Raw genomic sequence first — 17,520 nt, forward strand, 5'->3', positions numbered from 1 at the left:
TATGTGCTTCTGCAGTGCAGAGTGCATAATTGGAGCTTCCTTTGTGGGAAGGAACGGACGTAGCGCTAGGAGTCAGGAACTCTCATCTGAGCTTTGCCACGAGCATGCTGTGTGCTGGCGGGGAGTCACCTCCTGCCCTTCTCCCTCTGCATGTGGAAGAGGGAGAAGTCTCGGAACCTGTTCTGAGGTAGTCAGTACTTACTGACCTGAACTTAACTACAAGAAGATAAAAGATTTGTCAGTCCAGTGTGCTGTGTGATCCTGGGCAAAACGTGGAACCAGGCTTTTTTCTGTCATGTTTCTTTTTCTTGTCTTTTTTTTCTAAACCCTTTCTACTTCTTTACCCATCTTGACAGTGCTGGGAGATTCCTGCATTAACGTTCCCAAATATACCACTTTTTCTCTATTTCTAGCAAGGATGGGTGATAAAATATTACCAGGAAAAGTGGAGTCATTTTAATGACTCGGCTATTGCTGTCCAGATGACCTTCCCAACAACCAAAAATGAGGACCTGTATTTTCACTTCAACACAACCGTCTCGTATCATTTAAGTGTCTGAGAACTCTCTTGCAAGTCCGTTAGGTGTTCTGGATTCAAGAGCCTACCTTGCCATTTAGATTTACTTCCTTGAATAGTGAGTGAGTGCAGTTTCAATTCAATCATACCTCATTCTGGTCTTTTAAAGAGGAAAAGATTGACATTGCTCACTTGAGGTTCAAGCAGCAAAGCCTTAACTATTCACTTAATATGTCAGAGAAGTCCACTCCTATTAATTATACTTTCGATTTGGAGAGTCTTTTCCAATGTGATGCTGAATGGAGTTACTAGCAAGTGGGGAATGTTATCTCCAACATAATTTTGGAGAATTCTTGTTTAAAATCTCATCGCGTCACCAAGGTAGAATAAATATTTTCAGGCACACTGAGATATGCTACTCTGTAAAAGTCTGAACATTGGAATCTTTTTTATTCTCTGTCCAATCAACATTAATTCATCTGTCTGTGTGTGGGAAGTAGGGATACTTCTTCCCCTGTCATTTGTCTTACGCTGTGCTCTATTAGCTTAGAACAGTCTCTTTTAAAACAGTGGAGGGTTTTAAATGCTGGAATTTGGTTGGCTGTGTCTTCTACTGATTAACAGGATTAGTGCCAAGATAAACCAATCAATTTAAAGAATGTGATCCTGAACTAGAGAAGCTAAATTTTACTTTCCCTTTAGCCAAGTAATCCATCATTTTGTCAGATGTAGAAAACAAGAAGGGGGTGTAACTTCCCTCATCTTGTAACTTTCATCACAGTCCTTTTTTTGATAAATTTCAAGCATGTTCTGTTCTTGTAATTTCTCCTGCTTTAGGTTAATACACTACTATCTGTCTCAGGTCTGAACACTTACAAGTCCCAATGCAAATGTCATTAATTTTTGAAAGTACAAAGTGGAGAGAACTTTTCTTGAGAAATTTTAACACCAGTATGACACCACTAGTATAGTATAACTTTGGGGAGAAATACCTGTTCTCTTAGTTTTGGCTTACCAGGGAAGGAGGATGCGGGAAGGGGATGGAGTTCTCAACATGAAATTTCAAGAAGTCATTCCCTGCTGGGAGTCGGTCAGTCACACTTACTGAACATAAAAGTTACTGAATGTAAAAGTATGGCAAGAGTTGCCTCTTACCGGTGCAAAGCATATCATGCTCAGCTCCTGTGTGGGTAATTCTCACCTGTATTGCTTACATTAGAATTGGTTTTAGATCTTTTTTTTTGTTATTATTTCATTTCATTGGTGATTTTTTTTTCTTGTGTGTCTCTAGGTCAACATGACTGTGTGACCGTCATCAACAACTTCTTTCCACGTGAAAGGCTGGACTACTATACTAAACCACAAGGCTTAGATAAAGAACCAAAGCTGCCAGTAAAATTAGCTGGGCCTCTACATAAAATTATTACTACTACTAACATGCATCCTGTTAAGGTGGAGTAATATGTAAATTGTATGCGGTTGTTGGCATGGGAACTGTTTCTTTATGTCAGAAAGCATTCAGCTCTTCAGAGTCCGATTGAGATCAAAAGCATTATCCATTAATTTAGACACTTCTGAAAATGAGAAAGAATGGGGCTCAACATCTAGACATGACTCAAAAATGAAGCTATTTCAGTGTTTATATACACCAGAATCTTGAGCTAAACCTTTAAGTGCAGAGATTCTTATTTTTTGCATCAATAACCATAAATAGCTTTCTTTTTTTCCTAGCCCCACTTGAAGTGGAAACATAAAACAATTTCCTATCTTAACAAAATCTCATTGTTCTCTCAATGCTTGTCTCAGCATGCATCTTCCTACCTTCATCACTGGTTCACCATAGCAACATCTACTGCTGCTGCTGTTTCTGAAAGTATGGGCAAGAGATGTTTATTTTTACTTCCCAGTATATTTGCTGAAAATAGTGTCTTTCTGGTTTGCTCTTCCAGTGTAGTTCAGAGAAATTAATACACCTAAATTCAAAGACAAGTCCCTTGGGCTTGCCGTTCAAAGTCAGGAATTTGTCAACAGTTGCCAGCCAGGTGTCTGCGGTACCTACAAACAGTAATGCACCAGTGGCAGCTAATTTAGCGAGTAGAGTATACAGTTTCCTCTTAAAATGGTTAGTTCAGTGCTTTACTAGTCTACCTGAAGTACTCCGAGATGTGAGGTTGATGTGTTCTGTGAAACTGCTTAAATCATACAAGTCCAGTTTATTTTAGGTGTTCAAAAGGAAAGAGATTTTAGGACAGTGTATGGTAGTTTCTGTAACTGTTTCTTTTGAAATGGTTTTGATTCTTCAGGTTCTTATTCTGGAAAAATCCTTATTATTTTAATACCAGTCTTAATTTTGAATCTTTCTTTTCTGGGAACTGTGAATTACAGTATACTAAATAGTGATACTAAATAATGACTGAAAAAAGAAGGGGAAGACCGCATAAGGCGGAAGTAGAGGAATATTAGAAACTCCATTGAAATTTAGCTACAATGAGCTATATAACCTTTAATGCTAATGTACAAATTTAAAAATATTAGTTCCTAATTGGATTACGTTTTCTTCAATCTTTCTCATAGATTGTGTTGCTGGTAAGAGAGAACCCTCTATTGGCCGAAGTAGAAGCACTGCAGAGATGTTATAGGGTTCTGGATCTAATTTGTGAGAAATGTATGAAGCAGAAAGATATGAATGAAGTGCTTGCTATGAAAATGCACTACATCAGTTGCATCTTCCAGAAATGTATTACATTCTTAAAAGAGCGAGAGGATAAACTAGATGGATTCATCAAAAGGTACGTATTTCTACAGAAAGGTCTGAAGGCATATGTATGAACCAGCTTTACAGATATCAGAAAAAGACAACTGTAATAATAGATTGGATTGTCTTGGATAAAGGCTATGCCAAGTTTTGAATTTTTAAATAATCCCAGTTGCGGTCACTTCAGGGTGGCACTGACACCCTTTTTTCTGTCTGAAGTGGCATTGTCCTTTTCTCGGGTACAAAGGAAACATTCCTAGAGTTTCAGCTCCCTGCTGGAACTGGTTAGAGCTTGGCAATCAGACATACACTATGGAACAGCAGAGAGCAACATGTGGTGGAGAAAAAGGGGAGTGATAGGCTTGAAAAAATAATTTCTCAGTGTCCAATATGGATCATCTGGGAACATTTCTCTTGCCATTTTGCTCTCCAGCAGTCATACAGGGTGAGATTTTTTTTCAGAAACACTTAAGCAACCACGAACTGCAAATCCCACTGGCTCTGGATGAGACTCGGACTCTTAAATCACTTAAACCTTCAGAACCTGCTCAGAGTTACAAAACCAGCTGCCTGATCTTAAGTATCGAAGTAAGTGGCCTGGTTTTTAGAAGGATCACATTCCCCGTAGACCTCCATGGATTTCTACATGCTGCTGAAAATAAATTATGAAGTCAGCTTTCACATACTGAAATCAAATAGTTCATCAGTGATCCATATAAAAAAGTAGGAGCCAACCAGATAAATATAGAAGCATCGGTACTATAACATGCTATTAAACATAAGTAAAGCAGAATTTGTATTTTGAAGTATTGTGTGTTCTTCAGTGTTTATTTTTACAATGCTCATTTTTAAACACAACAAAGCATTTTGCTACTTCAGTCTGATGTAGATACTAGTCTACCTGTAGATGATTATTTTTCTCTGGGTGGCTGAATGAGTCAGTAGCGGTTTCAGAGCATACATTTAGTTATTTTCTATTTCATAATGATTGTGCATTTGAATAAAAATAATTTAATTTGCATTTTAAACACTGTTGCATTTGAAGTTGTTGAATTATTTTAAATTATAATTCTTCTCTATAATTTGAAAAAGGACAGTCAGGAGGACAGCGTACAGCATGCTGTGTATTTGTTCTTGAACATTTACTATGTGATTCCTTATTTGACTTCGGTTTTAAAAAATTTAGTCTCTTGAAAGGGAGAGAGAAAGATGGTTTCCCTGTATATCAAGAGAAGCTAATTCGAGAAAGTATCCGAAAGTTTCCTTACTGTGAAGCTACGTTGCTCCAGCAGCTCGTGAGAAGTATTGCTCCTGTTGAAATAGTAAGTTTTTCCTGTCAAGAAAATACTTTCTAAGCAACTTGCATAGTAAATTCAGTTTAAACTAAGCCAGCCATCTCTCTGTTTCTCAGCTTCTGCAATGTATTACATTAAGCAAAGGTTTTTGAATGTCCCTGAACTCTTGGCAGACCGGAATTTTATTTTACATATTGCAGGAAAATGCTCTAAAATACATCAACTAGTAGGTTTTTTTCCTGTGCCCATAATGAATGCTTAAATACCTCAGCTTTTAAAGAAGATTGGAACAGTTTGTTTCTGTGTCAGCGCTTTCTTTTCCTACTCTGGGATGTCTATTCAGTTTTTCTTTGCCAATTTGCTTTTACAAATTGTAGATTCAGACACAGATGAAACCCATTTTGCGCTCTTTTTTCACAATGTCTAAATTCAATTTAAGACCAAATAATTTCCTAGATTTAATGCATTTCTAGTGTACACAAAAAGTTGATAATATATGGTGGTAGAAAACATTCTGTGAAGCTCCTTTTATCACAGGGAGAGGCAAGATGATGCAATATGTGTATCTACAAAATGTGTATATAAAGTAGGAAATCAAAATTAGAAGAAAAAATCTAACTTCAGTTTTCCTCATACATCTTTGCTAACACACTCTTTATTATAGTACTATTAATGAGTTCATAATAAATCGTACACAAGAGTTGTTACTCTTTTTTAAGAACGTTCTCTCTGGTCTCTGAGAGCTAGATGTTATGTGCACTAACACTGGGGAAGTGGAACAATTCTGTGACGCGTTTGGATTATGCTGAGTGAATTAAAAATAGCCTCCATCTTAAGTGGCTCCAGTCTACTAAAGTGTCCTGAGGCTTAATGCAATCCCTACTGTTTGTCTAAGCCAGAAAAATAAACACAGTGTGAAAACATAAGCCCTCATGATGCATTAAGACTTGCTTTAGAGTAAACATTTTCCTTCCTGTCCCTTTTTTCTTAGAAGGGCTTGCGGTCTTTTCTGCCTTCTCCCTTTAAAGAAATACAGTTTGTTGCATTGGATTTCTATCCATTACGCAGAACTGGGAAGGAGGAGATGCTGTAAATTTTTAATTGTCTGGAAGGCCTTGACCTTTGGCATGCACAAGTACTTGAATTCAGTCTGGGCATCTCAGCATTGCCGTAGTAGTTATGATTGTGCATATTCCATGGTAGACTAACAGTTTAAGGATTTACTCAGAGCTGGAGCAACTTGGCATGTTTTTCCTCTAGCGTTTACATCGTTGCCCAAAAGAATAGTTGTAATTTATGGTTACCAGTAAAATATACTAAATCTTACTGCTTGTATTGCATGGGAAAGATACTGCAAATAATATCTAAATAATAATATGCAAATAATTGTTTTGAAGATTCCGAGTTCTGGCCATTTGGTCTATAGTATCTGAGTACACTGAGCACAACGGTATTTCAGTGACAAGCAAAATATCTTTCTGTGTGCCAGCACAGAGACTAAGCTGCAAAAACCTGCTGCATATGATCTACAAGTGGATGACAGTGTGTAAAGAACACTGAGTTCATTAATAGTATTATTAATAATTTACAGAGTAAAAAATTATAATTTTTATCCTCCCTTCTACAGAAGCTAAAGACTAAGTTATATATAAAAATTTATCTAACTGTACAAATGTTAGGTTGTGCATGTTAGTTGAAGTTCTATGATTTAGTTTTATGTTCTTGCTGCTATGGCATCTTCAGCGAGACCGCAGCTGGCCGCCTGGAAGCTGGCATTGCTTGTTTTGGTTCTCTCTTGCGTGTCCCTCTTTATGATAGTGTTGTTTTTTAATCTCATTACCACCTCCTGTCTTATCTTTCAGGGTTCTGATCCTACAGCTTTTTCTGTACTTACACAAGCTATTACTGGCCAAGTGGGTTTTGTGGATGCTGAATTCTGTACAACTTGTGGGGGAAAGGGAGCAGGCAAAAGATGTTCAGTATGTAAAATGGTAAGAATCCATAAATAGTTATAATGAATCACAAAAAGTAGTGCCACTGAGGTGCTGAGGATTTTGAATGCTTGACCATTTACTGTGTAGACTTATGAGGAATGGCGTGTGTGCCTACACTGAAAACATGCAAGCCATCTACTTCTGGGAGAAATGCCTGAAATTCACAGGTAGGAGTACTTGGATTTCCAAGTGTGTATGTTTAAGAATTAAGAAAGAGTAAAATTTCTGTATGTTTAGAGTTAACAAAACAAACTATTCTTTGTAGAGTTTTATATAGGTTAGAATCACTCGATATGACCTTACAAATTGCAGAAAAATACCATTAAGTAATATACATAGAGATTTTTAACTTGGTACACTAAGAAATACAAGAATATTGTGTATCTTTTTAGTATGTAAAGATGAATTGATAGCTCTGGTAACTTTCAGGTGATGTACTGCGACCAGAACTGCCAGAAAATACACTGGTTTACCCACAAAAAAGTCTGCAAGACCCTGAAGGAAATTCATGAGAAACAAGAACTAGAAGCTGCCAAAGAAAAAAGGAAACAAGAAAAAAAGCAAAAGAAAGGTTAGGATCTATAGTTGGCTTGCTGAAACTAATGCTGCATTAACTGCACCACAAGGAACAACAGTAACAGGTCTTAAAATCTGTAACAGCTGAGGTTGAAAGAAAAATCTTTGTTGTAACATAACAGCATACCTGCATTTGTTGGAATTCTAGTCTTTCCATTTACAAATGCCATGTACTTTCTAAAATCTGTTTTTTAATGCTAGAGTTACACAAGTTTCTACAACTAAAGCATTCTGAATTACACTGCACTGTTTCAAAATCCAAATCTTTAATCAAAATCATGCAGAAACGTCATGCTACTCTACCTTTCGTTGGAGGTGTTAGGACAAGTTGGATAATAAGAAAGCAGCCCACTCCCTCCGGATGCAAAGGTTAATGTAGATGTTAATTCTCCTGTAATACTTTCTTCTTCATAACCACAGTATCAAGTTGTGTTGTGTACTTTGAATGTGAAGAAAGCAAGCATTACTCTTTAAACTGTTAATGGTGGTTTTTCCCTTCAATAAGCAAATAATTAATACAGTGTTTTTTCTGTCACTATGTATCACACCTCCCCCCTTAACTTACTCTGATACAATGTTTCTCTAAGTGAAATAATAGGAAAATGACTTTTTCTCTTTTACAAGGTTAGATTCCCCTTCCCCTGTTTCAAGGATTGTAGAAGTGCACTGGACAAATCACACTTTTCTTATAATGGTAGTATTCTTCACTTCAGCTGGACTGTAAAAACTATAGCAGGATATAAAGTAGTAATAAATTAGTAATTATTGAAGATTCCAACAGCTTCCTGTGATGATCCCGTTACAAGAGTTGCTGTTGCATAGGATCAAGATGACTGTGGAAGTTGGAGACAAGGACACTAGAAATCCCTGAATATATTGCATACCAATACAGCAAAACATAATGAGCTGTGAGCAGTGTGATGCTACACACACTTGCAGGTTCATATTAACTGAACAAGTCTGTGGCCAGGTGCTGTCCTCTTCGGAGGCAGACAGGATCTTGGTGGATGGCTCTTCTCCCTCCCTTCCTAAAAAGGGAAGCTAACATGTTTTGACATGTTACTACTGTACTATCTACATGTTAATCTTCACTAACTTCTTCAGCTACACGACCAACACCTATAGACCTTATCAGATTATGCATTGTTAGCAAGACAGTGAATTCATCCTAGCTTCAAGTCACCTTGTGAATGGTGGTGTATCAAAGCTCTTCTTACCAACAGCAGTTTTATTTCAAAAAGCTAATGATACGCCCTGCAAATCCTATACGTTGGGGCGGGGGGGCGGGGGCGGGGAGGAAGGGGAGGAAAAAAAATATCCCACAGCTGCAACTACAAGCAAAACCAAGAGTTTCCACTGTTCGAGGGTGAGTGTTAAGGAAGTCTGTGCTTCAGCCTGTGCTTAAGGCAGTTAGCTCCATAGCCAAATGAGACCTTGGCAGGGCTTTGGCAGTGTTGTGGCTAGCTGTGACAGTGTTTTCAGCTGGCTATCAATCATAACAGAGAATAAGAAACCAAGATGAACTCCTTCTGAAGGTGCCAGGGCCCCCAACTAGGCTTTCCCCTCTTTCTTTTCAGAATTGCTAGCATACAACCCCTACTTAGCAGAATCAGGGCAAAAAGTTAACAATTTTTTTCTCTGAAAACATTGCTTGAAGAGTAAAGGTGCAATAGCTGATTCCGTTCCATGCAGTCAGGTTATAAATTTTAGGGTGACTCACTTCAACTAAAGTTCATTGTGGTCAACTGTTCATTAGCAAATAATTTCTTCAGTCTGTTATGTGCAAAAATGTTTCCTATGTAATCACGTACATGCCTTTTTTTTAAAAAGAAAAACAAAACCCACCTGTACTCTGTGTTTAACCAACCTGCAGCCATTCTTTGAAAAGCTAACTGTAAGAGTAGTGTCAATAAAGCATGTTTGAATTGAAAGTTAAAACAACTGTAGTGCCCTACTCTGCTCCTCTACACATTAAAAGCAAGTATGGCAAAATTGAAGATAAATTAACGAGAGCTTTGTGTAGAGTTAGTTTCAGAGTAGTCTTACACCAACTTAAGCAGAACTCTAGTGTCTTAGGTCTTTTTTGATGAAGCTTCGTTAAATTAATCACTTTTGTAATTGATGCAAAGTTTCCTAGTGTTTATTACTCTTCAACAATCAGAATGTTTGCTTGCAGATGAGTTCAGTGTTTACTGATGATGCGATTTCTCTTCTGTTTAGATGAAGTGCAACTAGTAGAGGGTAGTTCTACAAGTGAAGAACAGCCAGATCCTGGTCCAGATGCTACCAAAGAAGTGGATCCAAATCATGCTACTGACCAAACGGAAGAACCCGAATGTACCAAAGAGACAGAGGCACTAGCCCTGCATCCTGAAAGTCCACTGGAAAGTGAGACTGGCTTAGCTGACATTGCTCTCCAAAAAATTCAAGATTCTGAGGAGTAAGAAGAGGGTAGAAAGGGACTAAGTGTTCTGGCTATGTCCCTGTACCTCAAGGGTCCTAAAGAATTTTTTATGCTGACCATGTCTGAGTTCTTACAGCATGGGTTATGCACAACTCCCATTGAAAGACAGCATGTCTCTGTTCATGTTGAGATGAAATCTTGGCTAATTTGTCTATAAATACTTCAGGTTCTGTTGTAGATTGTCAAAATAGGTATTTATTATCTGATAAAAACTAGAGTGGCATAGATCCATCTGTACGTATACCAACAGTAAGCATACTAAAAATCTGTGAGTATCTGTGGTTAATCAGCCACTTAGTGAAAAATAAAAAGCATTTGATTTGGATTATTCATATTTTCAGAACATAAAATCTACTTTAATTGTAATTTAAATAATTTTTTCTGCAAGTACACAGAACTGTAGTTAAAAGCATTGGGAAGCCAACTGTTAAATTGCTTTTTTGCACCACTTTATAAAGCTTTATCTGAAGGAATTCAGTAGCAGTTAAGTTTCTGAAGATACTCATCTGAACTCTCAACTTTTCATGACATTACTGTAAATATTTTTGACTAGTGAGTGCACACCAATAGTGTCTATTTTGTGGCAATTTTATTAAATGATACTGCTGTTTCAGATGTCTCAAGCTGACTGTGAAATGTGTGTTTCAACAGAATTATTTCACTGTTGGTTTAGTCAAAAATATTCCAAGTTTGTCAAAGTCTAATGAAGGGAAGAACCAGAATGATTTAAAGTATTTTGACTGACAAGAATAATGGTTTTTAAATTTCAGCTTTCAGGTAAAGATGCCTCAGAGCACACTGGGATGTTGCTTATGAATTATTTCATAAACACAAAAGATGCTTAATATTGCTCCCGCTGAATCTGGTCACAGTGAATTAGATGGGAGAATTCATGTGTGCATTGATACAACTGGGATTTCACTTAGGCTTTCAACTAAATACCGTATCTAGAAAATACTTTCCCTTAACTGCTGTTTTCACTCAGATTTACTACTGTGTGTCATGAAATCAGTGGGAATGCCACAACCAAAAATATCACTTGCTGCATAAGGATGGCAAAATTTGAGATTATCTAATTGTGGGATGAATAATTGGTGTTTTGAACATGGCAATATCCTTCAACTTAGAGGAGTAAGGACCATCCTTAGAGGAAATGGAGGAAAAATGCTATTAATTTTTTACTATTTAATATATTGAAAGTTTTTGTTTAATATTCTGAAAACTGTAAAAGTGAGGATACATAAGCGCACCTGTGCAGGGAATGTACCTGTGTTTTAATTTCAAGGATTAGAAAATTGTGAAGAATAAAGGGAAGTTTTTTAAAAGAAGGGAGCTGCGTGACAATTCTGTTTACTGCATCTGTAACGCCTGTTAGGACATACGGTGATGTTCCCATTTGACAGGCATGGGCCTCCTGTAGCTCGGGTGTACAAGTTTAGTTTCATGACAATTGGCAAGCAAGAGATGCGTGCCTGGAACTTAGATACGGAGTCACAATGTAGTCACCGTCCACTCTTGGATCTGGGAATGCAGAAGTGCTGCTGGTTCCCTATTCTACACGTAGCATTTGGGGCGCAATGAGATGTGTTGCTCTTTAAGATTTCTCTGAAAACGCGAGCCCTTTAGGACAAATGTTTCAGGATTTTAGAAGTGTGGTAAAATCCACAGCACAAATCCTGCTTTCATTCTGCCAGCCAATGCTTTTTCTTGATGAAGAAGAAAAGCCCAAGCGATGATAGGAGAAAGTATGAACATTGGAAATAGGTGTGAAGTGTGGGATCTTTGACGCAGATTATACAGTTGCGTTTGTTCTCATTCTAACTTGAAAGGGCTTCAAAGTCATTATGAGCAGAGGCTGCCACGCTTCCCTCTCTTTGCAGCGAGCCTCAGAGGAGAGCAATTGCAATCCAAGTTAGGGTCCCGGTGCACGCTGGCGCTCCAGAGCTACCTCTGCCTTCCTCAGCTTGAGCTGGCGACAGCTCTTCTGGTGGAAGATCATGGTTGATAGGTCCTGCATAAACCTGGGGTAATGACTAGCTCATGCATAATCATGAATTGGAGGAAACATCTCGTGAGATGTTACTTATAAGGAACTTAAAGTAGGATGAAAATCCATAAGCAATTTACTGATTCCTTAAGCAAGGTTTTAAGTGACAAGACAGCTGCGGAGCGCAAAGCCAACAGACACACTCTTGCACCTTCAGGGGTGTGTGATTCAAAAGACTTTTCTCCCCTCCACTAGGAAAAATGGAATTTTCACTTCAGCTGTTTTGCTACGTATAAGAGCAGAGCAGCTGTGAATCTGTCTAGCTTGCTTCATCACAGTTCTTGCTCCCTAGTTTACTTTAATGCCAAGTGTTTTTTAATATCAACTCTCTTTTCACCCTGGGAAATTTGATTGAATTAGGAATATATAAAAGCTTCTGAAACTATCTGAGCATATCTTCTAGTGAACTAAATGTTGCGTGTTCAAATCACTTTATATTTTTGATGCAGGTAGATTTTCTAGGTTTTTCTTCATCTAACTAAAGGGAATTCTCAGCAAAATTTGAAATTACCTTTGTAATTTGAGTATTTCTTTGTATATAAATAGCTAACATTATTCCTTTTTCACTAATGGCTCTAAAACAGACTCAAATCTTTTGACAAAGCTTAAATGGATGAGTATATGGAAAGCACTGCCTTTTAAGCAAGGTGGACATGTTGGCAGTTGGCGATTCTACTGACTTGTGGCTTGTTGGACAGCATCCAACATTTACAAACTACAAATGTGAACAGGTAGCAAACATTACAATGAAGAGCTTCTGGATGCCACCGTAGGGGTTTTTTTGTTTAATCTGTGTATTCCTGGGACACTTGTGTGCAACAGTGGGAGGGCCAAAAAATCTAAGAGGTTTTGATGGACTTTTCACCGTCAAAGATTATATATGTATAAATTAACTCATTGTCTTCTCTGAGCCCATCTATATGCTAAAAAAGATTGCAAGAAGTCATGTTAAACTTCTTTAACAGCTACTCCTGTAAAATATATTTTTTCTTTTCAAAATCTATATTGTTTGGGGAAAATGTTAGATTAGTTGTTAAAAAAGATTCTGTAATAAAATTCTTTATGTTGAAACATTGCATTGCAGCATTCTTTAAGCAGAAAACTGAAAAAAATTCTTCATTTCACTTTAATTTTTCTTTAATCAAAAGAAGACAGGGGCAGAAAAATATTCCAGGCCAGAAATACTGTGCCTCTAATTTGATCCAAAAATTTGAAATCAATGAAATTTACTCTGAAATGACATTGCTTACTACCTGAGCCTAGCTCCAAGTTCCAAGTGGGATACAGTCTGCTTTCAGAGAAAAATCTCTTAAATTCAGCCTTTTCCGTGTCTGACATGTAAAATCTATAGATTCTGGCATTGTGAAATTGCTGCTATGAAATGATTACATCATAGACTACATCCATGAGCAGAGTCAGCTGTCAGAGTTCAAGAGACTCAAGACAAACCAGGGACTACACTTATTAAATCCTAATGGACAGTTACTTAGAGGACCTCTTTAAGAAAACATGTTAGCCGAAGCTTAGTTTGGTCTAACTTCCCTGTAGACTGATTCCATTTGAGAAATTAAACATTCTTGAAACCTAATCAAAACCAAGGTGTTGATCTACCTTTTAAAACCACAAAGATGTGGCTAATTTAAGGGCATTTACAAAATGCATGGAACTTTAAGCAAGAAAAAATAGGGAAGTTGAAATCAAAAAGGAAGGAATCTAACACCAAAAAGGCGAAAGGAATTACAAGATTTAACAAAGATAAAGTCCTGTATCTGGGATGGAGTAATCCCACGCAGCAGTACAGGCTGGGATCTGCTGAAAAGGACCTGGGGGTCCTGGTGGGCAGCAAGCTCACCTGGAGCCAGCAGTATGCCCTGGCAGCACCAAAGGTAAATGGTGCCATGCATCGGTGAAGACAAAAGTATAGTACAGCCAGCAGATCGAAAGTGGAATTATTCCACTTGACTTGGCAGCTGCTAGGCCACACCTGGAATAGTGTCCCATTTTGGTCAACTCAGCTCAAGAGAGACATTAAAAAACAAAAGAGGTCCAGTGAGGGTGCCATCATGACGATGAGAAGGTTGGAGGAATTTGGTTTGTTCAGCCCAGAGAAAAGAAGATTTGGGGAGATCTAATCACAGTCTTACAATACCTAGAGGTAGTTATAGAGAAGATGGGGTATGCACAGTGACAGGACAATAGCCAACAGGCCCAAGTTGTTGCAAGTGAAATTCCATCTGAATATAAGAAAAACACTCTGGAGTGCAATTAAACACTGAAATAGAGAGTGGGCACTGGATAACCTAATCAATAACTTGACAGGGCACTGGATAACCTAATCTCAGACCCTGCTTTCAACAGGAAGGTTGGACTAGGTAAGCTCCAGAGATCCCTGCCAACCTAGCCTGTCCTGTGACTCTGTGCTAACTTAGGAGAGAAAGAATGAACTCAGAAGACAAGTCACAGGCTGAAGAAGGGCCTAGATATGTCAGGTAGCATTGGCTTTAAGCCTTTGGCAGAATGGAGGGAGAAAGATGTGAGGAAATGTATTATTTTCCATCTATATGCCCATCTCCCACTAGCTTCCTTAGTGCTAACTGGCTTTAGAAGCCAAAAGTGTCAGGTGTAGTGCTACAGCATTGTATGACCCACGCGGTTATAAAAGAGAGTGTGTTAAAACCAGTCAGCCGTCTTGGGGCAGTGCATCGTGTATGGCAAGTCCCGTCTCTCCAGAAGGACCAGTAAGCAGAGGCCTGCATCCTGGGAGAGTATTAGCAGCCACAGACAACAGCTATCGATACCAGCATGCTGAAGAGCTCATGGTTGCACTGTATTGAGACCAAATGAGTATCCTCATAAAACTAAGAGTTTTCAGCGCATTCGTGCAGCACACAAATTAACAAATTGAAACTTCAATCCCTCTCAGAAATGAGAAAAGCTTAATGGTTGCTTTCTCATATCTTTATTTTGATGGAGGAAGACAAATTACGCTAGTGAACACGGTAAGTCTAATTCTCCAGTAGAAACTATAAGGAATGAAATTCTTTATCCTTAGTTTCTTAAAAATTAACTGCAGTTTAGCTTTAATAATTTCTGATAACAAAAGTATGGTAAGAATTGCATTTCAAGCAACTTTCATTGAAACATTGCCACTATTTATCATTTGTTTTCTTAATTTCTTCATTCTCCATATTACATATCTGATGATAAAAGAAATGTTACACTAATAATTTTTTGGCTGGAAGTTCATTTAATTAGATGCATGTTTTAGTGTACTTGTTTTATAGAGATATTAACTTACTTAAGAGGCTTATCTCCACACTAGAGAGAGGAATAATTTTTTTCTTAAGGAAGAAAGCACTCATCTAAATTGGACTGTCAGCTTCTCATGGGGTTCTTCTACTTTGTTTTCCAGCCGTCTTTCTCGACAGGTGGCTACTTTGTTCCAGTCAACAGAGGAAAATTCCATTAGAGATCTTGTCATTGCCCGTAGTAAAACGGCATCTTCGGGGTTCTCAGATGGTATTCTGCAAAAAGAACAAAGCAAATGCGCATTATCTGGATGATTCCGAACTCCTTTGGAGCTAATTTACCACACGCACTCTGTGTAGAAAGTGAAGTTAGAAGTCATAATGACACTAACAGTGAGGATTTGAAAATTTTAAATTTTCAGAAGGTTTCCTTCTTTTACCAAATTTAAGAAAGCAAACCAAAATGAGAAAAGGTCAGAATCACAGGATTCTAAGGAAAAAAAATCACGCTATAAATTTTTTAAAATACATTTATAGTAGACTTAAAAATCTTATTTTGTTTTCACTGCTTTTTTTTTCCACAAAAATTATAATTGTTGTACACTTTTAATGCTCTGATTCAATAGAAATCATAAAACTAATTTTATGATTTCATAGTGATATGATACCCATTCATGCAAATGCACATTTATTTCACCGCAGATCTTTTAACCAGCCACCATGCAAATATCCCTTCTCCAAGCTCTGAATGCAGAACACTGTGAGCTTGTGTTTTTCATGTATCCTGCCACAGCTGCAGTCTGGGAGAGAAAAATGGCAGACGCACAACATCAACGCAGAACTGACAAGGACGTCATGTTAGACCAAAACCTTTTAACTCTGATACAATATTAAAATCTGATCTTATAAGAACTTATTTCATAAAGATGTACCTGTAGCAACACACACCTGATATAAACTATGTGACTATTTCCACCAAGTATAACACACTTCGTTGCATACTCAGGTACCTTGCAAAGCCCAAGCATCTACATAAATAAGATGGAGAGGAAGCTCTGCATCCATTGTGTCGATGAGGACAGCTAACTCCACCGAAAGCAGTGTGAATTCATTTTTAAACATAAATTAGCTTGATGATTGTAAAGAGCTGTATTCAAAGTGAGTAGCTATATAAAATCAAATTGTTAAAGGATACCATCATATGTAGGCTTTCATTATTTCCTCTAATAAATCTTTGAAATATTTTCATAGGTAAAGCTAGAAAGTATAAACAAGCCTGAAATCTGAAGTTTGTAAATTTACTTTTATAAAGATAGCATCTAAAAATGTCGTCACATCAAAATGCAACCTTTATACTACCTCAGTCCAGACACAGAGATAACAGAGATAAGTTTTACATTTATTTCTGTGATTTTGAAGCCAAACAGAATAAAAGTAACATGAAGTACAGACTAAAAAAGTTTCATTCTACAAGTCAGTAATATTTTCCAGAGAGTATGTGTTTTTGAAGAGCCAGTGAGGAGAAAGTTGTCTGGGCCATAATATAGAACAGCTATTCTGATGCTCTAATACTTAAAGCATGCTTTTTCTAGTGATCAGTAGTTGATCTTATAAATAAATAGCATTTTTATATACCCATTTCCAAATGTGGACTACCTTTCAATATTAAATTTCAGACAGCAGCAGGTAGGTTGTCTCATCAGAATAGTATAGAGTTGCAACTATGTTAAATACGAAAGACCAGAAAATTTTTCAAAAGCTCATTTTTACTGGACGTTTTCTCTGGTTAGGGCATTTTTTAGGCATGAGAAGAGAAAATTAAGTAAATACTTCAGAGGTGCAAAAGAAAAAAAAAGTCCAAAAAGTTACTTACTTATTTGTGTGATTTCCAAATTCATAACCTATAACAAAAAGTACAAATTAAGATATTAATGGCTGTACAGCATTTTGATTAGCTGAGGATTATCATCCTCATTACTAAGGATCCTAAATTACTTGTTCAAATGAACTGCAAACTAGCAGATGATTTGAAATGTTCAAGATCATCTTTTATTAAATTACTGTGGAAACAAGTATCTGTTGGGATTTATTTTAAGTTTATGCAGTTCTTGTATTTTATTTCCCGTAGACATACATTTCCATGCATACCTTTTTCTTTCACAGAAAAATGATGCCACTGTCTATGTATGTGAATGATTGCATGGTACAGATAAAGACAATTGTATGCTTACTTTGACAATTATCAGTAAAACAATTAAATTATTAAGTATGATTAAACGATCTCTTTTTTCCCAACCTTTTCCAAATTGCTGTTAAACACACTGCTTTCAGGGTCACTATTGTGACATATAGATTTAAAAAAAAAAATCAGTTATTTTATTACTGTTCCAAATTTCATCTACACTACTGTTTAAAATGCTACCATTTCAGTCATATATGCACACTATTGTTTTTCTTATCTTTAAAACGTCAAAAAAGCAGATCAGATTGTGTGGGATTTCAAGGTTTGTTCTGGATTGTCATACGGTACGAGTCACAAGGTTCCAGGTGGTATTCACCTGCTTTCTTGTGCCAGGATCACGCTGTCTTCCAGATCTGAATGTTTTAAGAACTCTAAAAATCAC

At 37.2% G+C, this 17,520-nt stretch overlaps 2 protein-coding genes across 2 annotated transcripts in view; one reads left to right on the top strand and one right to left on the bottom strand.

Moving 5' to 3' along the window:
- The window catches only part of ANKMY2 (ankyrin repeat and MYND domain containing 2), a 42,674-nt gene extending 29,961 nt beyond the window's left edge, over positions 1–12,713 (top strand). The window contains exons 5-10 of the mRNA XM_009326119.1: positions 1,809–1,969; positions 3,092–3,306; positions 4,459–4,594; positions 6,430–6,558; positions 6,991–7,132; positions 9,358–12,713. Of these exons, the coding sequence (XP_009324394.1) occupies positions 1,809–1,969; positions 3,092–3,306; positions 4,459–4,594; positions 6,430–6,558; positions 6,991–7,132; positions 9,358–9,581 (1,007 nt within the window). The 3' untranslated portion in view covers positions 9,582–12,713. The remainder of the gene's footprint in view (positions 1–1,808; positions 1,970–3,091; positions 3,307–4,458; positions 4,595–6,429; positions 6,559–6,990; positions 7,133–9,357) is intronic.
- A 2,293-nt stretch (positions 12,714–15,006) lies between these two features.
- The window catches only part of LRRC72 (leucine rich repeat containing 72), a 31,101-nt gene continuing 28,587 nt past the window's right edge, over positions 15,007–17,520 (bottom strand). Inside the window, exons 7-8 of the mRNA XM_009326120.1 lie at positions 16,770–16,797; positions 15,007–15,172 (exon numbers count right to left, since the gene is read on the bottom strand). Coding sequence (XP_009324395.1) covers positions 15,007–15,172; positions 16,770–16,797 — 194 coding nt within the window. The remainder of the gene's footprint in view (positions 15,173–16,769; positions 16,798–17,520) is intronic.

The sequence above is a fragment of the Pygoscelis adeliae genome, unplaced genomic scaffold (genome assembly GCF_000699105.1).
Source record: "Pygoscelis adeliae isolate BGI_AS28 unplaced genomic scaffold, ASM69910v1 Scaffold15, whole genome shotgun sequence".
NCBI classification, from domain to species: Eukaryota; Metazoa; Chordata; class Aves; order Sphenisciformes; family Spheniscidae; genus Pygoscelis; species Pygoscelis adeliae.